Source organism: Dreissena polymorpha, chromosome 2 (assembly GCF_020536995.1).
Source record: "Dreissena polymorpha isolate Duluth1 chromosome 2, UMN_Dpol_1.0, whole genome shotgun sequence".
Lineage (NCBI taxonomy): Eukaryota > Metazoa > Mollusca > Bivalvia > Myida > Dreissenidae > Dreissena > Dreissena polymorpha.
In genome coordinates, this window is record NC_068356.1 from 85,070,055 (window position 1) to 85,095,618 (window position 25,564).

Consider the following 25,564-nt stretch of genomic DNA (forward strand, 5'->3'; position numbering starts at 1 on the left):
TATTTAGCCTGTATTAATCATAAATCTACATGTTGACGAATCCATTTTAGAAACGGCGACAAAATGAACATCACAGATATATTTTAATAAACATACTTTAAAAGAGTATCCCCCCTTCGGGAAGTGTTGTTCGGGATTATCTCCAACATTCCATAGATTTGCATTAATTATACACTGCTTTATACGAAATATTGTGATAGTTCAAAGAAATGTTGTTATGTGATTTAAATATCATGTATGTATAGTAGTACACATAATTAACGCTATGTCCAACATAACATATAAATGGATTGGCATCGAATGATAATATGGCATTGGTACCTGTTTATCCACAACGATTTGCTCGGCATTTGTATATAAGTGGAAGTGCTTATTATACAACCTGATCTAATTTAACTACCGCTATACACATCTTTTAAACGGCGTGCGATATGGTAGAGATACCACAATAGAAGTTAAACAAACACGCATACATGTTATCTATAAGCTGAGTTTAATCAATTTGATTGTGAAACGTATTATTTTGATTTAAAGTTCGAAAGGTAATAACACGAACAAATTCAAATTTTCATAAGTTTTACCAAAAGGTAAGTCTTCGTTTTTTTTATACAAGATTTCAATGAAGGTATACTTTATCGTGAAATACCAATGATATTAAGTAATATAGCGTTTCCGAATGTGCAATCACATGAATTGCCTAGCCAATTTATGCCTGTTATACAATTACAATTATTAAACTCGCTTTGTTTTTCACGTTTAATATTAAATTCAATAATTTGAATTCTAAAAAGCATAACAGTCACTTTCGACGTACTTGTTATAGTTGTATTAAATGATCATTTAGTTCAAGTACTTTCATTTTCCATGTATACACAATATGAAGTGGAAATCTTGCTTCTGTATATAAGACAATACATTTAAGTCTACAAATAATTTCAAGATATTTTATCTGACGTATCACCTACTAAATATGAATAAAATTGATTTATTTTGAAATCATGTAAGATAAAAATAACAACAATAAATGGTCGGATAGTAAACACGTACTATATATAGAAATAGAAAGTAGACCCATTTCCATATTCATTAGTTTGTTCGAAACAATAACGTTTGTTTTGTACATTTATAATTAATATTAAATTTACTTCAGAAACAAATAATTGATTTATTTAGTAAGCATATACTATGAAAATAACCACAACAGACAGTCTGAAAGTTATTATATACTGTATTTAGAAATAGAAAGTGGACCCATTTCAATAACATCCCTATGTTCATTAGTTTTCTGAAAACAATATTGTTTTACTGTTTTTTTTAAGTAAACAAAACTTGAAATCGTATGGTACCCATAGGCAATGATAATCATTATCACATAATATATCTACGTTCACATGTATAAATTAATCATCAATTCGTGGAAACCATAATCTATTTATAATATTTACGTTTTGCTCATGAATAGCTGTGGTTTCGTGGACAAAGATATGTTTTCATATATTTTGCCTTAGAAAGTTCACATCAAAAAATGGATATATTGGGAAAATTCTACGCATTGTTACTAATCGATCGTTTATGTACAATAATAATAAAATCATAACAGGAAGTGACGTTAGAAACTTCACGTGCATAAACGCGGCAGATGACGTTATATTACGGCGCGCCATATTCCCAACACATTCTACCCTCCCTTTAAAAAAAATATTTTTTATAGCCATAGCTACTCAACAAGACAACTACTTCAATTGACATCCGCCAAAATACGTATATAAAAAGACCTATAGTATTTTTACACATATTTCGTCGATGAGTCTCTGGCATATCGTGTTTACAATCGTGTTAACTAAGTCGCAATGTTCATTAATCACTTCGTAAAAGTGCAAGTGCAAAGTTTACGACGTCATATATTATCGTCACTGGTACCCTGTGGACAGGAAAGAGGTTATGTCCATAAAGCCTTTTTTTCGAGATTCTGCTTACGGGATTGTCTGCTTGTTTCACTCGGCGGCAAGATACCTCGTCATACAACGTGCCATTCAGAGGTAATTGGAGACAGGACTTGTTTCGGACAGTAGGTGTGCGAGGCGGTGACGCAGTGCCGTAAAATCATTGTCTCGGATCATTTCCACTATCTACAAATAATAATCGGTCCCGATCAACATTGTTAGTTCGATTGTAAGAGATTAAGCTAACAACAATTCCATAAAATAATGAAGTTGCAGCTCGCCTGAATGCTATGTCGATCGGTCTTTCAATGTTTGGCACACGAATCGGTATTTTCTCACCATCATTTACAATAATGTGAACATAGGTCCACTGGTGGGAAATCTACACAGTCGTTTGATTTATGACTTGAACACAGAACGAATATGTAATGTAGGAATATATCGTTGCTGTTCAACTTCTCCTTACGTTTCCATTCTTTCCAAGCATAGAAAGGCCGTTTATACAACCCTTTTCACTTACTTTATTTTTTAACTTCCGGATTCCATAAATGATATATATATATATACATTTTGTAAATGCTCGTATGAGCTCTATTAACAACCAAATGGAGCATCTGCGTTCTGTTGCTAGTTTTGTTTTGCGATTTTGTCGAGTATTACTAGAGCTAGTAAACTTTCATATCTCACCTGAAGTTAGCATACAGACACGAGACCGCGGATGTGTCTCCATTGTGGCTCAAAATTTACGCCCACGTTCCAGTTTGCTGGTTGTTGAATTGGTGATTGTACTTTAGCGTGCACATTTTAATGCGATTAAGAGAGTCTCTTTTTAAGTAAGCTTACAGCTAACTTGTAGTTCGTATTTGTCAAAGACAAAAATAATCATACGATAGCTTGTGCGTCTGTAGTTGTTGCCGCTCAATTTCCAATGCTTCTAAAATTATGTTGGTTTCTAATCCCGAAATTTGCCAAGTGCCTTATTTTTTTCAATTAGTTTTGTGTGCGTTTCTCTGTGGAAGAAATTTCTTAGGATTAATTATTATTGGTCAGGGTACCAGCCTATTTGAAATGGTAATACGCTGTGTTATAGGTTCGACCGTTTGTTTTATATAACTAATTGCACCATTACAGGAAGTGACCATCTGTTCATGTGATGCGAACATTGCGATATACTAAAACAAATCGGAATTATTTAATTGAAGCGTTCCTGCTTAAACTTGGTATCATGGATGTTTTGTTAAATTAATGAAATACAACACATGCACTTACATTAGGTTCATATCTACCGTAATGTACGCAAGTTTTGTTTCTATTAAAACGGCCTATATATTTTGTCAATGCACAACTAGATTATGTCGTCTCCGAACGCTCAGGTGACGTGCTTTCTCTGAGAAAACTAATCATCAGATGATCTTAAAACATCTCAGCATCTCTTATCTATGATCTATTAATAAACGGGTTTGTAATATAATAATAACTAGCATATATTCTTACCGGGAACCTTTCTCATATCATAATGGCATATATATGGCAATATATAAATCAGTCTATCTAACGGAATCTATAACAACATGTATGCCTAAAATTTGCTTCCATATTGATAATAGTGCATATCCATCGTGCACAATCACACAGTTAAGTTAGAATTTACTCTAGTACACACAATGTAAATGAGAAAGACATGTGCTATGCACCGACGCTCGAGTGAAGCTTCTTTACTGTAGCAGAACAACTGCAATATACTTTCAAATAATCGACACGCATGTACAAACATAAACTCAAACTATTCACTAAGAAAATGTTGTACTTTTATAGTATAAATATATGTTGATCAACTGCTTCATAACTTTTTCTGTCATCTGCGAGTGCAAAGGCGATACTTAAAACGCAGAACCATTCCTTTGCTGTTGCTTAAAAGTTTTGGTAACACATACACAAGGGTCTAAAGTTCTTCTGTTAGCAAAGCATACCGGTGTTTACTTGCAGTTTTCGTGATAAGGTTTGAGCATAATATGTCCTCCCAACTATCACGCGACAACAATTAAATAATCTCGTTAATGTGCTCTTTATTTAAATAAAATAATGGAATTTTAAGAAGCATAAAATGAATTTTATTTTAAAGTATTCAAAGCGAAACGTACACAAGTTGCTAGGATGGCTACATTTTCTGTCAGCCTAAGTACATTTGTCTAAGACGCTTATTTTGTTTATGATTGATTCAAGGGTAAATGTTAGGGTTGGATAGCTCTCTCAAATGGGTTTAAACTCCCTATAAACTCCTATGTAGTTGATAAGAACAAGTATGTTTTCCTGATAAAATATAGGAAATTTAAATGTTCGCTATTTAATAGCTATTACAGAATAATCTTTGTATAACATAATTGCAAGTATACAATATTCAAATCTGAATAATATTTAATATGAACGAAAACCATACAAATATACAAATGTATCTATTTTATGATTTGTTTCTTTAAGAACTATAAAAAAATCAAATTGGTGGTACGTATTAAAAATAAATAACGATAATTTAATGTAATATTGTAATGTCTATTTAAACTGGTGTACATATTATATTTCAGAACGAATTCCAAGCAACAAATGCACAGCAACGCACAATGAATGAGTAGTTGTTTACAAACAAATGCGCTGAATACAAAATACAATACATAAACAGATTTGCATGAACGTTACTTCTAATACTTGTTGAAGAGTGGAAAATGGAGGACACATGTAGTGTTCCGAGCTCTTCTGTCAAGAATAGTTGCGCACATTGCAACAGTGATCCTGATAGATGTAAGCTGCACGAAACAACATCGGAACCTCTTAATGAAAATCACATTCCAGATTTCGAAAGTGGTGATAACGTTCCAGGCTCCGTCCAAGAAATTGGCCAGGCAAGCGCTTTTGATAGAAAGCCATCGACAGTGTTATATGGATTGCATAATGATACGAACGTCTGCATGAACATACGCGAAGTATGTGGTCAAGAATCAATTATCGCACATAACGTAATAAATGATGACCGGTCCAATACAAAACCGAGATGTGAAAACGAACCAGGCGATATAGATTTTGGGTCTGTTGAATCGTTACGCTGTAGTGACTTTGAAGGGTCGGTCACAAATATACATGTAATGGTTGATGTGACAGAAAACGAAAACATTGATGCAAATGATGAGAAAGGTACTACGACGGAAGAGAACTTGGTAAGACGAAGTCGTGCTAAAGAAATCGGTACGCAGACGGAGGGCATGGATCCATTTACATATGACTTTAATCGGATTTTGAATAGTAAATACACAGATGGAAACTGTCAAGGTAAATATTTCAAAGAAACTTCTTCAGACGGAGAAACTGTCGAAATCAAGAACGACGAATCAGCGTGCGTCGGAGGTTTTGGGACAAAAGAATATGCTTGCGATGAAACGAACATTACTAGTGAACATTTACATTCACATTGCAATGATCATTTTGACGTCATAGACTTTGGTCTGACATGTCCGCATTTTAATATAATCATGACTGAACAGAATAAACGGAGTGATCATAATAAAACTGCAATCGGAAATTTTATGGATACGGCGTTTTGCGAGCCGAATAAAGAAAGTGTAATCGACACTTGCGATTACTTGATTCCTTTTAGGGCGGAATATACAAATACTGTTAAATTCAAACTAGACACTGAGAGTAATAAACAACAAGTGGAGTTGGTCCAAGATAAAAAACGCGCATTAAAAGAGAACAACTCAATATTGGCAGATAGAGAGATGGGTCAACATATCGAATGTCATTCATTGAAACTCATTCTGAAAACAACTCGCATACACCTTTCGTAGCGGCAAAGGATCGTCTGATCTGCGGTTCAATTAAAAACGAAATTGAAACAAGCCAAACATGTACAAGCCATGTCCAATTTGCCAACAAATTTGGCTGTCTTGATAATTGTTTCAATTGTTTGGAGGTGTACAGCAAAGAAGGAAAAATGGCTGCAGAGAATCAAAATGGAACCGACAAAATACTCATCGAAGCTAAAGCTCATTGTCCTATACATCCGTCTTCAACAGTCTCAAAGTGCAAGTTTGATGAAAAAACGTTTTATACAGACCGACATTCGGTGACTGAAATTAAACTGGATAATTTTCAAGACTGTATTCAAATATCTCGCGGCGATTTTTCCGAATCAATAGAACACAGGAATATGCCGAAAACAGCCTTTTCCCCAAATTGTGAAGATAACGACGACAAAAGTTTTCAAGGGAAGTGTAAATGGTCGACAGACAAGGAACTGAATGAAAATATTATCGACGCCACGTGTAAAGTAACTGATTGTTCCTGTTTACGTTTAGCCGATAAAGTTGTAAATTCATGTAAAGAAGACATTGCTACCTGCGAAGAAATGCATACATGTGAAACGAATATGGACGGACTTAAACTGGAGTCAGTTGTCAAAATCAGTACAAAAACAAATAAACATGAAAACAATCATAGTTTACTTCATACTGTTGTAACAACTTCAACGAAATCCGAGTCAATACACAATTCAAATGAGATGGAAATGGGTGATGGTAATTTTAAATATATGCGCCAACTAATGGGGAAACTGTGTGTCGAAGACTTTCAGAGAACGTCATCGTTTGAGGATCACGGTCGCGAGACGAATTTAACTAAAAATTCTAGAAAAGAATCAATTAAAACTTACTCACGAAACAATCATACTCATGATATTAAATGTGTACAACACGACGCCGCATACAAAGCATGCGCAGATCGCAGCCATGAGTTACCAGTTCGTCATGTGCTGGTCGAAAACCGAGAGGAGGCATGTGCGCAATTGATCAATACAGTTTCTGAGGGATCTTTGCTTGAAGCATGTTTAGAATCGCATCTGCCAGAAGTGAATATTACCGAACAAACACTTTACACTATGAATTTGGATGAATCTGGGGTGATAATCGGTGAAAAACTATGTGTACCCGGTAAAAGAAAAGTCGATCACAATTTTGGACCTGAACTCGGCAACTCTGCGGAATGTTGTACAAGTCTGCTTGAAATACCCGACATAACGTGTGCAACTATAGATTGTACCTTTTTCGACGTGGCAAATGGTAATCTTACGAACCCAAGTTTACACGCTGCTAATTTAGTGTCCGACACATGCCAAAGTCCACAAAGGGCGGTGTATGACACCCGTAAATCAATGCGTCACAAAAGCAATGAAAACGTTGAAGACTCACTTGCAAATGAGATTGAGGCGAGTAACAATCGGTGTTTAAATATGATTGACACTGGTGTAAATAAATTTGCAAACGCAAATACGCAAGGAGGATTAGATCCTGATGTCAATTTTACAGAAAACAGTGATACTGCTACGAACGTTACTGATGAAATCACTCAACAAAGAGTCGAAATTTTGGAACATCTTGTTGGAAAATATGAGAACAAACACCTGTCTTTGGGATGTGCCCATCAAGAAAATTGTATTTCTGAAACTGACAGAACTGATATAAATTGGGAAGTTGTAGATGTCAAACAATGTACTCCTTCAGTTGCAGTTGCCAATGCGGTTCAAAGATTAGCCGTTCCGGAATGTGAATGTTCTTTTGATGATGCACTTAATTCCACGACTGATACGGACGACGTACAGTGTGCAAATGGAAACGATTTGATTCATGAACACCTCTCTGGAAAAACATTACGGCGGGAAGGAATACTTGTTGCAAATGCAGTTGATGTGTCGTTTGAAAATCGTAGTAAAGATGATACAGAAACCCATATTGGTAATGCGAATGGTGAACATGTCCAAATAGCAGTAGCGCTTGAAGATTTAACCACTGAAGACATTCGTTTGCAAGTCGTAAATGAAGAACTATCTTTTCATATGAATATACATAGTGAAAGCAATTGTCAACAAAGTAATTGTTGTTCCAATTCTACAAATGAAAATGTCGAAATGTTCGACTATTCCATTGCTAATAACGTTGACGAAATTCATGCAGATATCGCTGGTATTTGCGGAGAAGTAAATACATATGAGACTAATACGTATAAACTTTGCATTAATGGTTTACAAAATGATTGCTCGGTTATCACAAATAATGGTCCTGGTATAAGTACGTCGGAAAGTTTTGAATGTAATATTTCAACTCCAATAGATTCTCTTGAGGTACAAGGTAATGTTTTGGTAACAGACGAATCAGTTTTTGACAGAAATGAGACAACGCACATACCTGCGTCTGAAATGGGAGGATTACATGCATATTTTCCCGATATGTTGGAGGAGACGTCTGTTAAAGTGACTGACGATTATAATGTCCTTTCGCGTCAAATCGACGTTGAAACAATGAATATCGAATGCGAATCATTGACTGTCGACCGAAATGAAATGACTTTATGTGCAGGTATTTAAGATATTTCACAATATATTTCGCTTTAATATGATAAAACATTCACGCTGAGTTCGCAATTAATGAATTACTTCTTAATGTAGACCCTAATGCATTAAGTTGTAGATCATACTCTGAAGGTATAGAAGACAATTTTTGAATCAGCAGACCGACAATATCGCAAACATTGTATTTCCTATACGTCTATGTAACGTGCTATTATTAAACATGATAATATTGGCATCCTTTAATTTTACATGTAAAACGCATAGGTTATGTAACTCACTATATTTATTTTAATTATACATGTTATTGTGGTGAAAAGAACGATTTTATACATTATTAATATGCAAATTAGTTGCTACAAATATGATAACATGAGTTTACATAATGGAATTGTTCGTTAGTCAACAGCAACACCTTTGTCGAATCACCGGAGCCACTTTTAATGATCATAAGAATTTATGACGGCCAACAAGTGTCATCTCTATCAACCACATTACCAAACGACACCTTTCGGGAAGGACCAAACGTATCGGTTGGGTCAATATGTTTAGGTACCTTTATAACACGAACCTAACTTTTGCGTGTTAAGTTACGATTTAAGTAGGCAAACTAGTTTGCATATACATTTGCAATAACATCGACAATGTTTATTAGTAAAAACATGTGTTCCTGGTTGATGGATTATTTATACCATAATATTGTTAGAAACAAGCCATTAAGTTATTTTTAATAAGCATGTACACATGCAAAGGAGATTTATTTTTATACATTAAAATCGACACATATGATTTAGTATTAATTTTAATTTGGTTTGTACGACACAATTGATGTTTCTATCTTCTTAAACACCAGGTAGAAACGTTAATGTTTATTGTTTAATATGAAATAGTGACACGTTCTTTTTTCATTTAATAATCATCAAACAGAGCGTTTGACACTGCATCGCTAGTGGTACATGTATTCATTCAGTATTCATAATTCAGCATTATACCTAATTATGTTTACTATGCCATGCTCATAGGTCATTAATTATATAACGTTTATTACAAGAACACAATTACTGAATAGCTAAAACGTGTTGGATTGGCAATATTTTAATACAATCAAAAGCGATGGATCGGTCTCACTTCTTTGATTGTAACAGTTTTCACTGTTTCACCAATATTTAAGTCAATATAAATCAAATTAACACTACGTTTACAAAAAACATTTAAGTTTTGTATTAAAATAAACCCAAAACAAAATGCGCAATGTCTGTAAACAATATTTTAAAAGACTGGGCTTTATTGCTTCGAACATGAATAAAAACATGTTTAATATTTTTGTTGCAGACGCCGAAATTGATACCGATGATCCAATAATTTCCCTATCCTCAAATTCGACGGCTCCAAGTAAGTGTGTTAGCTTTAAATAAGTCAAATCGATTGATTTCTTTATTGATATACGCATGATTATGCCTCATGGCCATAGTATTCACAAGAACACCTGGATTGAGTGATTCTTATTAACAAGTACACGTAGTACATGTATTTGATAACAACCCTAAGCTTTTTTAATATCAATTAATACCCTTCAAAATTTGATTATTCTTTTTACACTTGTTTTTATCTTTATGTTTAATACGCATTAAAGGGGCCGTCCAACAGATTTTGGCATGTATTGAAGCTTGTCATTAAATGCTTTAATTGCTTTATATTGATAAATTTAAACATTTGAACTAAAAATCTCCAGTAAAAAAACAAGAATACAATTTAAAAAAAGGAAAAAAAGTAACCCTCAACAGGGCTGGAACCACTGACCCCTGGAGTCCTGGAGTAAAAAGTCTCCCGCCTAGACCACTCGACCATCCACGCTCATGATTAGAGCGGATGTATGTTTTAGCTATATAAGCAATCTTCGTAGTTTCCCAAAATAGCGTTTCGCGTCGCTCGACGCTTTATCTGCTGAACGGCCCCTATAACGCCGGTTGTATATATGCATTTACTGATACCATAGTAACGATATTTTAGAATATCTTACGAGAATATCTTACTGCAATCACATTGTAAGTATGAACGCCTGTCTTTCTTTATTTCAATCTGTCTGTTCCTAGACGAATGGTTATTGATGTTCGTAATTATATTTCACTTTTTAATGTAAAACATTAAAACTTATTTGCATTGTCCTTACGATATAAAGTGCACGTTTTAAAATCCGAGCGTGGGACAATGTCTACCGAAGTGGGCTGAGTTATTCATTTCACTTATCTGAATACAAAATTTTGAACACCGGCACCATGTGAAATTACTTCCATTTATTCTTAATCGCGGGTTTAAGCATCCGTTTTCAAGATATTTAGTTAAGTCATGTATACAGATTGGATCTTCTTAACATTATAAACAATGTAAGTAACACTTAAAATCTACTTCTCTGAAACCAAAAGGTCGAAAGCTGTTATGGGCAGTATATAACGTTGTAAAGCAATCCTCTACAAAATATGTTAAAATCATGCTCCTTAGGTAAATACTGGCCACGCGCAAGTGGTCATATTGTCAAGTATTACACCTTATACATATTTCGATACGCGGCGTCGGGATAAGTCAACAATACTGAGACAACCTGTTGTAACTGTATGGTTTCGGGTAGCTCTATTATGTTGTATGTGGTTGCAATAATTAAATGTGTAAGTGGCCGTATCTGTTTTTCTTAAAAGTACTAATCTTATGCGACTGGCGTTTAAATTAAAACAACTATTTTGTGTTATCAAGGATTACAATCATGCAGTGGAACCAATACGCAAGATGTAATGAACACAGGGGCATATTGAATCTTCACATTCCATTTAAGTCATTGCCATTGGAAACAATCATAGTCGCATTCAGCAATGATGGTCAAATCGGTTGAAAGCATTCAGTCGGTTAATCAAACTAATCGACATCTTAACAATGCGTTTAACATAATGGATTGTTTTGAAAGTCTTTAAAATGAACAATAACGGCTACAACAACATTATTAAATATTTGATCGATGACTCCGTTGACGTAATTTAAAGTTGCCGATCGCTAATAATAACTTTCGAACGACAATTAATTGATTTCAGTAAATTATCCGCTCTTAACTATCATCCAGAAGCGGACTTTGACTTTGGTGCAACGCAGCATAATTGTTATTTGCTTTTTTAATTGTCATTTCATATTGATAGAGAATTGAACGCTCGACAACAAAATCTTTACTAAAAAACCTAACAAACGCAGACGCTAACGTTGGCGGCCGAGTAACGACGAAAATTCGAGGAGAAATGTTTCTCGATACGATTGTTATACGCGTGTGTCGCGCTACACAAATAAGCATATGTTTAAGTTAGGAACTAATGAACAAATGTCAATGCAATGATTGGCTGAGGCAAACAAAATGGTTTAAATATGTCCAGCACTTTCCTTTTCAGCGGTCGATCTTCACCCAAGTCGTAACAGTGATATACTTCCAGTTGGTATGTGTGTTTCATTACGTTTAATCTCAACATAAGAAAATACATTGTTGACGATATTTGTTTTTATGTAATTTTATGTTAATTCCTATGCACGTGCCTGTTTGCCAGATTTAGTTACACGGATTTTTTCCATGAGTAGTACATTAATGGATTTTATTTTATGCTTTCCGGTGGTTTATAGTGAAATATCAGTGAATTAAAACTGATAATTTCACTGTTTCAAACAATGAAAATTATCAGTGAAAATTATCGATAATTTTCACTGTTTATGTTAAATGACGTCATTTTTTGACGAAATGACGTCATGTTCCCAACGAAACTCTTTAGTTAAACTCTTTAACAATGTATATAAACTGTGAAATTAAGCATAAAATAAAAAGAAAATTTGTTGGGTTCGGTGGATTATCAATTTTAATTCACTCGTGATCATATAAAATATATATTTTCACTCGTGGCTGCGCCACTCGTGCAAATATTGTTTTCTATGATCACTCGTGAATTAAAATCGATAATCCACCGAATCCAACAAATATCCTCTATATAATAAGAATAGGATGTTAAATATTGCAACCAAAGGAGGCTGATGTGAAATTAAAGGATATTTTGTAATTTTGCATGACTTTGATATTCTGATCGCACAATAGATAGATTTCGCCATCCTCGCAAACCTAACCAGTATACTAACTAAATCATTGAAGCGTTCTCAAAATATCGTGTGCAAATTGCTTGCATGTAAAAGTGCCTCGGACATTTTCTCTGACTGGTGGGACTCGAAATTTATAGGGTCCGTTGTTTCCTCAAGGATAAGCGAACGAAGTTCATGTTGCAAACTCATTTGACAATGAGTTGTGACCTTTTTGCTTCTAAAACAATAGGCCCCCTTCAGTCCTCCCATGTAACCAGCCTACAATTTAAGGCGATCGTCGATCACGCGATAATAAATTTATTGTTACCCCTGTGACATTGACTTTTGATGTGTTAACCTTGATATAAGTATTTCTTTTCTCTCAAGAAATAACCTAACACATTGAATGATCGTAGGTCAAAGCTTTATGTAGGTATCGTGCGGAAACGAAGTTAATGTCATAAGCCCATTGGATCTTGACTTTGACCTTTTGACCTCAAAAATCCTATTGGCGTTTTCCTTTGACAATAGTAAAACAACAACAATGTATGATAAAATACAAATGTTTTCAGTAAATCCCAGTCATGACCATTGGGCGACGACCGTTTCCTATGACAATCCCACTGATGAACCACCAATGGTTTCGTTGGTATCACAATATTCAGGTAAGAAAGCTTTCATTTCAGTGCCGCTACATATATCGAAAAGGGAATTTCTTCATATAATTCTTATACATTTGTATAAATATCAAAAAATGAATATACATACTTTATAAATATATTTTTTTATTAACCTAATAAATATTATAACCTAGGAACCAGAACAATTAGGGATATGACAACTTAAATAACATCAGGGTTGAATAGTTGTTAGATGTGTCATATATAGCACATAGATGGACTATGTATTTTAAGTTATGGGTAAATTGGTATGGTTAACAAACACGTTGAACGGGGCACATATATTTATAAAGATAACTTCTTTCAGCCACATGAAAAGCATTATAAATAAATTACTATAAATAAAAAAATATTAACACAATGTTAAAAACCAACCCTCTACTCTAAGCATATGCTTTTCAGGTATAACGGTCAACTTGCATCCCGGTCGAAATCGATTCTTGCGTCCAGTCTGTAAGTACTTAGTAATGGCTCAATATCCGCTGATTATAATGTATATCATGCATGTTTCAGTAAAAATTAATTTAGATTTAATTTGTAATGGTGCGTTTTAGAAATTGTTCTTTGTTATGCTGTGTTCAATTACTGTATCATCGGTTGGTTAAGCTTAACTGCGCAAGTAACTAGCGTGCATATAAGCGGAAAGTTAATCTTATACAGTCACGATATACGTGAAATGAAAAAAGTAATGCTTCGATAAATATGCGTTTCGTTTATATTTAATGAATTTGCACAGTAAACTGATTGAAAAATGAACAATATAACAGGTCGCTTAGAACAATTGGCACCACGTGATGTGGATTATGTGTTTCGTCTTTAGGGAAACTTAAGTGAGACTCGCGGTTAAAAATTCGAAAACCAAGCTTCAGAAGCCAAGTTTGCAATACAATATAGCTACAATGATCATTAATCAGTTAACAATTCATAATATCTTAACAAACCTTAACCCAATTGTTAATATGAACATATATCTGCATGAAACGGATGCTCCAACATTTTGCTTTGGTTAGAAATGGTAGTTTCTGGAGGATATGCACCAAAAATACAGCCAATCGCCGTGGTGTAACAGGTTCGATCCCCAACGTGGGAGCGTTCTTTAAAACTCCCCCAAAGACACCAAGTACTGGTTCTAGGCCCAGAAAACGGACTCGAGAGCGTTTATATAAGACATAGGTTTTCAATGCAATCGAGCTAAAATAAAAAGGTTTAAACTAAAAAAACAGCCACTCAATTGTATGTGCTGGTAAATGTGTTTATAACGTTTCATCACTTTAGAAATACAGTTTACGAGTGAAATGTAAATGTGTTTGCCATGTACATTTGTTTTTCGAAGTCACATAATTAATCATTAAGTGGACCACTGCAAGTGAAAAATGTGGCATTCCCATCAACACTTCATGGGGTTGACATATTATAAGTAAAACTAAATCGCTTTAGAAAAAAGAAGTACGCTAAACAAACTGGGTACATTTTATGTTTTTGCCATTAAATGAGTTAGTTTATCGACACATAACTCAGAAAATAGGGGATCACTGAACGTCATGACATACGTTTTGGAAACTTTCTTATGAATCATAGTTGCATATTTATTATTTGTTATATTTGAGAAATTAAGTAAGACGTGCGGTTCTTTGTGGCTCCGATCAGAAAAGGCACCCATTAATCCACTGCAAGTATGGCCTCATGTCGTACTAGTCTGCACTATAGCGATGGCATATCTTTAGTTTAAAGTTACTCGCTGGAGAAGTGAGGAAGTAGTTCGCTTCTTGAAGGCTAAATGATCTAACTGATTTTGTTTAATTTTGCAAAGAATTATGACTTGGTGTTCGCCTTTGTATTCACAGATAATGTGGCACGGGCAGCGTTTAATGACAACTCAACTGATGGACCGATAATTTCTCTGGCATCAGGTAGGTATACAACTGATAGGACCGATCGTTGGCTACCTCATCAACGATACGGGTTGTTCTATAGGTAATGCTGTATAAGCCATAACAGTCATGTATAGAGACGTAATAAAAATTAGTAAGTTACGCGATAAAACAATCAACATTTTTATCTTGAAAAATGGCTGTAAGCGAAGTCATTTCAAGAATTATTAATATAAAAAACTACCATTGTAGTTTAATTATCGCAACAATTGAGTAAAAATTCGAGGACTTTTCGGATTGGTTTGCCTTAATGTAGTATGTTTATTGCTAAGAATCCTTGTAAAGGTTATATTTTATTGAATTAAAATCATTCTCCAATTATAAAACGACTATATTGGCGGGAAAACTCACGTTTTGCACTTTTGGATAATGAAACATGTATATATATATATATATATATATATATATATATATATATATATATATATATATATATATATATATATATATATATATATATATATATATATATATATATATACGTTAAAAAGCTATTACAATAACGCTGCATTTGATATATCAGCTGCTTGCTCACTCTTCGAGCCCATAGTATTACATAGTCCGGGAACCCTCTTGATTTTTTCTTTTTGGCACTCCAACATGCGATAAAAGTGAATAATACGTTATATTCGATGAATGGTTATGTACACGTGGTGAATGTATACGGAACGTTACTTTATCATCATGATAGATGCCTGTGTATTTTCCACGTACCGGGACGAATTTGCACGGTTATTCAATATGTGAGAGTGATAGGTGCTTTCGTATTATGCATGTCCATTATAGTCAATTGTCCGGGAAAACTTTTGTTTGTAACTTTTGGATATTCAAACATGGTCGTTATACTTTACAATTTAAATCAAAACGCCGCAAGTAAATTGAATAAATTCTCATGAGCACGCGAACCATTTAGACTGCACGTGTTTATACTAGTATTCGCTTTCCATGTGAATGTCTACTCTAAATGTTTGTATTCATTTTTAGTCTACGTGAAGTCAGGTTGGAGACGTTTAGACACTCAAACATGGGTACTGTACGTTACAACTGTTTCACATACTGGCTAAATTGGAGTAATGGTCACGAGCACGTGACGAATTTAAACGACGCGTGACTATATCAACGTGGTTTCTGTTTGCGTACTCTGCAAGCGCTTGTTAGTCGAATTATTTTTTGAGACCGTCGGGCACTGAAACACGGGCACTGTACACTTAAAGGTTATGCATAGCTGACCCTAAATTAAATTGCTAAATCAAATGAACGATCATGCATTTAGAGAGCACGTGACTATATCAGCTTTGAATATGCTTGTGTACGCTTAACAAACGTCAAACGTCCGCGAAAATATTATGTGGGACTTTAGAAGATTGAAACCTTTACGTTGGTAAGTAAAAACAATGGCTAAGTTATATGTATAGTTACATGCACGAATTGAGACTGTACATTCCTATATCTTTTGGTAGCTACATTCAAATTCTACAAGCCAGAGTTAGAGTCTATACTTCGTGACAACACTAAAACATGGTCATTATACGTTACAAGATAATACAAATTCTGAAAATTAATAAGATGGCTAACTTGGATAAATGATCACGCGCACGTGTTTCATTTAGACTGCACGTTAACACATCAGGTTGTAAGTGACTTGTGTACTGTAAATGTAAATGTTAATTTATAGTGCAGGAAATGTTACAGAAACGTGATCACGGTAACTGCACGTAACAAAGCTTATACAAAATCCATAAATGGAATGAATTGCCCCGTGTTTAATATGCATTTAAGACTGCACTCGGCTAGATCAGCGGGTAAACTCTCGTTTGACAATGTTGGATACCAAAAAAGATTGTCGCTCTTCGTTACAATGTTATAAAAGCGCGGGTAGTAAACTGAAGTCATTGCCACGAACACGTGACAAATTTAGACGAAACGTGACTATATCAGCCATACAGCTGATCGTAATCACTATAATCACGTGTTCATACATAGCACGGGAATGCTCTTGTTGACCATTCATTCAAGTCAGTGCCACTTAAATATATTGTCCAGTGTATCGCTACATATAACGCACATATATCGTTTTTAGCTCATCTATTTTTGAAATAAATTATGAGCTATTGTCATCACCTGAGCGTCGGCGTCGGCGTCTACGTCGGCGTCCGGTTAAGTTTTGTGTTTAGGTCCACTTTTCTCATAAAGTATCAAACCTATTGCATTTAACCATGGCACACTTACTCACTATCATGAGGGGACTGGGCAGGCAAAGTTAGATAACTCTGACTGGCATTTTGACAGAATTAAGTGCCCTTTTTATACTTAGTCAATTGAATGTGGTTAAGTTTTGTGTTTATGTCCACTTTATTCCTAAAGTATCAAAGCTATTGCTTTCATACTTGCAACACTTACTAACTATCATAAGAGGACTGTGCAGGCAAAGTTATGTAACTCTGACTGGCACTTTGACAGATTTATTTTTAATAAAAATTAAATTTTTTGTTAAGCTGTGTGTTTTGGTCCAATTTACTCTTAAAGTATCACATCCAATGCTTTCATACTTAGAACACTTGCTAACTATCATACGGGGACTGTACAGGCAAAGTTATGTAACTCTGACTAGCATTTTGGAAGAATTATGGCCCTTTTATACTTAGAAAATTGAAAATTTGGGGACGTTTTGTGTTTTGGTCCACTTTACATCTTAAGTATCATAGCTATTGCTTTCAGACTTGGTTGCATAACTCTTGTTGGCATTTGATGGAATTATGGCCCTTTTTTACTTAAATTTTTTGAATAGTTTGTCAAATTTTATGTTTAGATCTACTTTACTTCTGAAGTATCAAGGCTATTGCTTTCAAACATTAAATACTTTCTAACTATCATATTAAGGGTACTTTACCTGGCAAGTTGAATTGGACCTTGACCTTTGAATGAAATTGACTCTCTAGATCAAATTATAAAACTTTACTAAAATTGCCATGACTTCTATATTTATGATCAGATTTGATTCATACTTTGACAAAACAACACTCACCTGACATACCACAATGGACTCCACCCAAACCATCCATCTCAGAATCCTCCCCCCCCCCATATTTTTTTCAATTGTTTTCTTACTTTTGAAAGATCATGTAATAAATGAACACACTCCCACACTATATCCCTCTCTTAACCCCCCGATACCCCCCTAAATATTTTTTTTTAAACATCGTTAAAAATCAAAAAATATTTATTTAACTATTTTATTTATGAAAAACTGTCCAATAACCCCACCCAAGAATCCCCCCTCAAAAATATATATTTGTTTTTTTTTTCAATTTTGAAAGATAATGTAATAAATGACCACACCCCACACTATTTATCCCTCTCCACCCCACCCCTCCCCCTTTTTGATTGAAGTATTGAGATAGATCCCTTTACCCTTAAAAAGAAAAATATATAAGCGGTCTGCAACCGTTTAATATTAAAATCAATCAATTGGTCTATTATGCAATATCAACATTTGAACAATATAACCAGCTTTATACATAGAATAATATTGGAGACAACAACATGCTGGTTCATAACGAGTAAATACACCAGACCTGAAAGTTGTTGGTTGTGGTGTTTATAGAACAGTTGACGTTTCTTATACTTAAAGAAATAAACCAATTTGTATGTTAAACACATTCGTGGAAAGGAGCATCTCTATTTGTAAAAAATGCCATGTTTAGCCAAATGAAATTCATTTTTAAAAAGTATTGTTAATAATTATCTTTAAACCGGTATTTACTCTAAGCATATTCTTTTCAGGTATAACGGTAGACTTGCATCCCGGTTTGAATAGATTCATGCGTCCAGTCGGTAAGACCTTCCATCAAATATTGATTAAAAGAACTTTGATCTCAAATTTACTGGAAAAAGTAGTCCGTGCAAATAATGTTTATGCGGTTGTCGGATAAAGATTGCATGTTATAAAAAACGTTAGACACCAGAGTTTCATTTTATAATTTAGTTGTAGGAACAGTTATTGTATCGATTTACATCTTCTTGTATTGTTAAAAATGATGATAGTCTGAAATGTAACATGTTGTAAAAACATCCAAGCAACAGCTATACAACTGTAGACATTTTTTCTTACGCGATACTATGCACACATTTGGCGGTATACGGTGTATTTACTTTACCTATAAGGTGTCAATCCACTCATGAATGAAGTAAGGCCACAGATGTTATAAGGGGATAATAAGATACGTGAAGTATATAATAAATCCGTAAAGGAGCTTTAAAAACATTATTTGGTCAATATACTTTATTCAGAATAGAACAATTAATCTGGAGGTATAACAGGTCTGTATTACATTCTCAACAAATCCTTTTCAATGCTAACTGATTAAACTGTTGTTTTTTAAATTTTACAAAGAAGTAAGCCATGGTTTTCACCGTTGTATTCGCAGATCATGTGGAACAAGCACCGTTAAATGACAACTCAACTGATGGACCGATAGTATCTTTGGCATCAGGTAGGTAAACAACTGATAGGAACTGTCGTAGGCTACCTCAGCAATAATACTGAGTTTTGCAATGTTACTTTTACAAAATATTGATACATTATGGCGTTAAATGCCATAGTTTTTAGAAAAGATTTTAACATATTACATGTATTTGAAAAGACAATAAGTAATTAAATCTTAAGTAATTTATTAACATGTACATATAAAATCAACTTATATTCAATATCTTAAAAGGTAAGTATTTCTATATCAGATAATTTTGATTAGTTTTGTCTGCATCTAGTAAACTTAGCATTCTCGTAAATTAAAATTAATATTCCAGTAAATTCAAGTCTTATAAGTTCCGATTCAAAAACGAATACTTCAAGCACTTGCATTTCATTTCCGATATTAACGATTGTAGGCAAATCTGGTATATTATTTCATAATGAATATGCCCTTTTCCTAAACTTTAAAAAAAATGCAAGCTACTTTTACGGGCATGTATTTCGCCTGGATGCGGACAGACAATTTCTGCATTGAAATTAAGATAAAAGCATCATGCAAATTGCATGCCATGCGTTCACCTTTCAACGTAGTATCAAATCAAACGATTTAACGGAATGTAACCTAAAGCGACACGAGAAATTCACTTTCAGACAAATACATTTGTAGGTGTTGGCTCAATCTTACATAATGTTAATGTTTGGTGATGCATTTAGTGCATCGCCTTTAACAATGTGTTGAAAATAAAAGGCCAGACACGAATGTTTGCCCTGATAATAACCTAGTATTCATGTTTTTAATTACTATCCAAGTAGAACAGTTTTCCCTTTTTTAGAAAGCATTATAAGTAAATAAGCATCAGTAACGATGTCCTTTATGTATCAACGTATATAGATGTAAGCAATAAAGTACATTGTAAAGGCAGTTGGATTGAGAACTTTGGTACAATGAGTCTTTTGGGTGGGAGAAGTTTTGTTTGTGAATAAGCGGTTAAATTTAGGCAAAGTTGTCAACCGTTTTAACAAAAGTTTAAAAAAGCACTTTTTTGATTAATAAGACAATAAACATAAAATTGTTGACGTTTTTTTTTCGATGTTATATTGTAAAGCTCGAAATCACGTATACATTCCTTTACAGGAAAATACTATTTCAGAACATTCATACACTTCTATAGTAGCTCCATTTCCTATTTAATAATTTAACAACCCCTACATAGTTTTCATATAGTCCTAGCGGAATTATATCGTTTATATACACTGCGTGTTGGTCTTAAAAGTAACATAAGACATATACAGAGACGCGTTCGCTGCTGAATATCAGTGTCAAGTATAACTTGGTTTGCCAAGGAAAAACATTATTTTATTACTTCAATGATGATGTTCATTATTTACAATATTATTGCTCTGCGGTGTAATAAAACATGGCAGGCTTGTTACACGTGTGACCAAAGGTAACTTTATTTCAGTGACGTCCCAGTCGTTGCCTCTTCCGAGCTTACATATCGGCATGTAGGTGATTTATGGCATCAATATATCTTGTTCATTTCTCAATAAACATATGAGAGATTTTGTAAAAACAAGTGTGTACCACAATCATTTTAAATATTACGTATGATAAATTGTTAAACATTGCATGATGATATGCTCCTATGAATGATTGTTTTGTTGCTTGTGTATTTAATACCAAACACAGGTAAAAACTTATGAACAAGAATGCAATAATCTGGGCGTTGAGGATTAACATTAATACCCCAACTTAATGTAAATAACAACGTCTTAAGTTTTAGTAATTTAGACATAATTCGTGTTTTTGAAGAATAGCATCATGAACGGCCATGAATAATTATGTGATGCTGCATTTGTGTTAACATACACAAGATAAATGTATTAGAACCCCCTTTTAATATTTTAGGGGAAACCCCACTACCCGATAACCATTTGAGACGGCACCCATAAAACTGCGTACCAGTTATCTAACGAGTGGAAGAAACATTGAAACACTTGAAATCCAATACTATACGGTTGCATGCTACTTGATAATGCAATATTATAAGTAGAAGTCGATTAGATGTTTTTAAATAATCGACTCATTTTTGTACAGTTTAAAGACCATATTTATATTCGTGTGTAACTAGAACTTTGATTACTTGTATGACATGCAAATACTTGCGATTTGTTTGATACATAACAAGGTGAATATTTTGTTGGGTATGTTGCGATCACTCACAAGTGTGCATATACCATGACTTTGTCTGAATTATAAATGTGTATTTTTTTATGTTATTATGTTGTTGTTTTTTTCATTTGGTAAGATTCTTTTTAAAAGTGGGTAAATAGTAGAAGTTAATATTTTAAAAGTCATACTAAACATGTACGAAGTTTAAGTGTTTCTTTCCAAATAATTATGTGTATTGGTTTTCTTTCTTATATTGCTTCATGATTTTATGTTCATATTTAAGGTTTTTATTATAAGCAAGCGTGGTATTTTTTTATTCGTACCGCACATAGTTTGTGTATTATCTTTCTTATATATATTTTAATGTATACATTTTTGTTGTTGAAAATATTTTAGATGATTTTCATTTTGCTTGTAGTTCGAAATATTTTTTAATGTGCTGAATATTTGTTTAACAGTTTTGTAATTTATGGTATGTATAAAGCAATACTACAAGAACAAACGGTCGAGCATTTCCTGACGGTTATCATCGGCCCACTGCCGATTTAGTGGCCCGGGGGCATTTGGTCCGAGAGCTCTTTGACGGCTATTTCTGATAATATACGTAAGGACCAGCTCTGTCGTATGCTATCGTTTGCATTACGTATCATTCTATTTGTGTCCTTCACTAACATGATTTACCAAGTTAGATTTCTGTAATTTGTATTATATTATTTCAACTGATTCCCTAATTTATGACGTATCTCGTGTGACGTATATATTAGATTTTGATTAATGGTTTTCATTCAAGATTCCTTACAAACGTTTTCATTAACTAGTGTGGTTGTAATTAAATCAAAATTAAATAATTGATGAAAGAACAGAAAATGGAAGTGCATATCATTCTTTTTTGCTTTTTTCCTTTAACAATAGATTAGAGTTATCATTGAGATAAGATTCTTTTTATTAAGTTTATTTGATAGGCCTAACTCATCTATCTGTCAAATATTATCAATCTACTGTCAGTAACAGTTAAAATCGACAATTTTACTACTTCGATCAATTATTTTATTTTTTGAATTTTTGATGAATTGTTGCTTCTATTTATCAACGTTATATTTATTTTTTTAGATTCTAGAATGTGCTGCATACTCTCAACTTCAAATTCTGTCCATCACGTTAAAGTAACAACAATATGCACATAATTGCCTAGAGCTGATGGAGCTATCGTAATTCTTGAAAAAAATATAACTTTACTGTTTCATTTAAAGTTTATTATTGTGCACTTATGGCATAAATACATTTAAAAAGGAGCTTAGTTCCATACACAAACATAATATGCAAATTTTACAATTCCAATTTACAGTTTTAATTGCAGTATAAAGTCATACATACATACATATGTTATATATCAACGTATATATCAAATACGATAGAGGAGGACATTTTTTAAACAAATTTTCCTTTGATTTAATCATTTTCTAGTTTTAGCGACAAATTGTTTTCGTATTTATAGACCAAATGCAAATTTAATGTTTAGGACACTGATAACCCAATAATACAAACGCAAAGTGTTAAAAATAATGTAAAATTAATTATACTCATGCAACAAAATATATATCTCTTGCTCTGAGACGTCTTAATTTTCCGTTGCATTATTGTTTTGATATCCGATGTTCAGCATTGTATATATTCTAAATATCAATATCAATTAATTAAAACGTGTGAATATGCACATACTTTAATAATTCTGACTGATCGATAATCGATTGTTAGATAATATTACTCACTAGTTTGTTTACAAAAATGATACTTTAATTATTTTGAGAATATTATTTATGTGCTTGATGATGTATCAATATATATATGTAATCATGTGAATCTTTTAAATTGATGTATACAGTTTGATGAACATTCCCTCAAATTCATCTTTCATAGCTATTGTATTACATGAGTCGCTGCGAAATAAATATATACTTGATTTTAATAAAATATATAGATTTTTTTAAAAGATACAGATAATTTAAAAAATAAATATATATGTTAACAGTTAACAATTTTAGCTTACTGCATAACTCAAACATATACTGTTTGCAAAATTGTTTTCAATGTGTGCTATTGTTTTGGTTATATTGATGTAATCGTTCAATGAAATAGTCACACTAAGAGGTCCATTGCTATTTTGGTTATAACATAGCATCTCCTAGACTTGATAAGACACTTTTCAGAGAATAACCTAATATTATGAGATATTAAATCTGTTTGATTATAAAAAGGTAATATAACTGCTCCAATAAGCCACAAACATGTTTTGTGAAAATAATGTATTATAACATATATACATATCAATGTTTCATGCTCATCCTTATTCGACACAGTTCATGTATTTTATATAAGAACTGGTTATATCAAGGAATATTTACTTGTTAAGTGTCCGATAAAATATCTGCATTAACCAATGAATATTATAGAATCCGCGGATTATGAAGAAACATAGTCCATTCACTGCATGAACTATATGCATTTTAAAAGCGTTGTTAACTGTTCATGGTTTAACTTTTAAATACAAGTTTTAAGCGTGCCCAATGTGTTACATTTAATCTTTCAATCGTGTAATTTGTATTGATTGTTTTATTATATACATTCAAATAACAGTATTACCTCTCAGAATATGAACACTGTTTAACGGCATATTTTCATTTACATAAAAATGTATTTTAAACAAAATATAACTTGACAAACATGTTCTCGGAACAACGACAAATATGCGTAAATGGGGGTAATCAACTTTGAAACTGTGCGCAGTTTTAAGACTGAGTTCACTGTAGAACCATACGTCAAGTGCAGTGCCTTGTCACCTATTGAAAAAGGAAGTTATGAAGTTGTACCGGAAAATAAACGATATTGTTTTATGTGTAAGACGTGTGTCGAAAGTGAGCAGCATGCCTAAATGGTGTACCGGCAATACGAAAATATAAAAGCTTCTTTAACCGAATGTGCTGTGTTGGTGACTCCGAGTTTCAACACATTAAATCCCAGAGAGAAAATGAGCTTCTTGCTGTGAGATGATCGCATCATTAAACCCTGTTCGAGACCTTGTCATTCCATTTAAATGAAACGAAGCACCCACACATATGTATGATCCGTGTAATGTGTGCACATAGTAATTGCGTATCAAATAGTATTTTAACTTGTAATTCAAAACTAAATAAAGTTTAATAAAGTAACATTGTCTCTTATTGTATATGTGTATCATTATATTTTTTATTTTTAAAAAATTAATCATTTTTAATCGATTTTAATTTTATTAACAGATGTGAACGTTTTTATGAAGTATATACTCGTTTAATAATTTAATTTTTTAGAACTATCATTGCGACAAATTAACAGTGGTTCATTAACCAGGATGGTGCAGTGAAAACGAACTTATCAGCTTAACGGGCAATAGACATCAATTTGCACGACAAAGTGTAGATGAACGTAATGACCAGTTCTTATTTTATGCCTCTTTTAGCACAAATGAAAAATAGCTGCCTTTTTCTTAAATATTCGTGGATGGAAGCTGCTCTACAAGATAAGATTAAATGCTCAAGTTACAAATGCTAGCGAACGTCTTGATTAATCAGGTTTAAAACTCTGCAGACACCTTAATTTGAATACCATTTGCTCCTTCCGCGTATTCGCGAAACAATATTAGAGTATCAACGAAGCTCGTAAAAATGCTCGCGAGATATAATTGAGGTTATTCTAATCAATAGTGTATATTTTGTAATAAAAACATGCTCCAAATTCTCTAAATGAGCCAAGTAGCCAAGAAGCATAAACTTACTTATTACTTTTCTAAAGCAGTATACCGATGGACACTACGGAAAGTACAGAAAAGACTGTCGGACTTGCAAAA

At 33.4% G+C, this 25,564-nt stretch overlaps 1 protein-coding gene across 2 annotated transcripts; it reads left to right on the forward strand.

The window, feature by feature from the left end:
• The first annotated feature begins 462 nt into the window (after nt 1-462).
• LOC127867906 (uncharacterized) lies at nt 463-24,244 on the forward strand. Of its 2 annotated transcripts, XM_052409408.1 has the most exons (12): nt 463-587; nt 4,526-8,344; nt 8,737-8,886; nt 9,667-9,726; nt 11,760-11,804; nt 13,002-13,094; nt 13,512-13,562; nt 14,954-15,019; nt 18,824-18,874; nt 19,468-19,533; nt 20,975-21,017; nt 21,421-24,244. In XM_052409408.1, exons 2-12 carry the CDS (start codon nt 5,731-5,733, stop codon nt 21,440-21,442), a joined length of 3,261 nt encoding a protein of 1,086 aa, XP_052265368.1. In that variant the 5' UTR covers nt 463-587; nt 4,526-5,730; the 3' UTR covers nt 21,443-24,244. The 2 variants fall into 2 exon arrangements, with proteins under 2 accessions (XP_052265368.1, XP_052265369.1); XM_052409409.1 differs by lacking the exon at nt 8,737-8,886.
• Nucleotides 24,245-25,564: the final 1,320 nt, after the last annotated feature.

Coding starts and splice junctions, on each gene's coding strand:
- LOC127867906 (XM_052409408.1), top strand. CDS start 5,731: ATGTCATTCATTGAAACTCATTCTGAAAACAACTCGCATACACCTTTC. Junction 8,345..8,736: donor TGAAATGACTTTATGTGCAG/GTATTTAAGATA, acceptor ATTGTTCGTTAG/TCAACAGCAACACCTTTGTC. Junction 18,875..19,467: donor TAGATTCATGCGTCCAGTCG/GTAAGACCTTCC, acceptor TTGTATTCGCAG/ATCATGTGGAACAAGCACCG.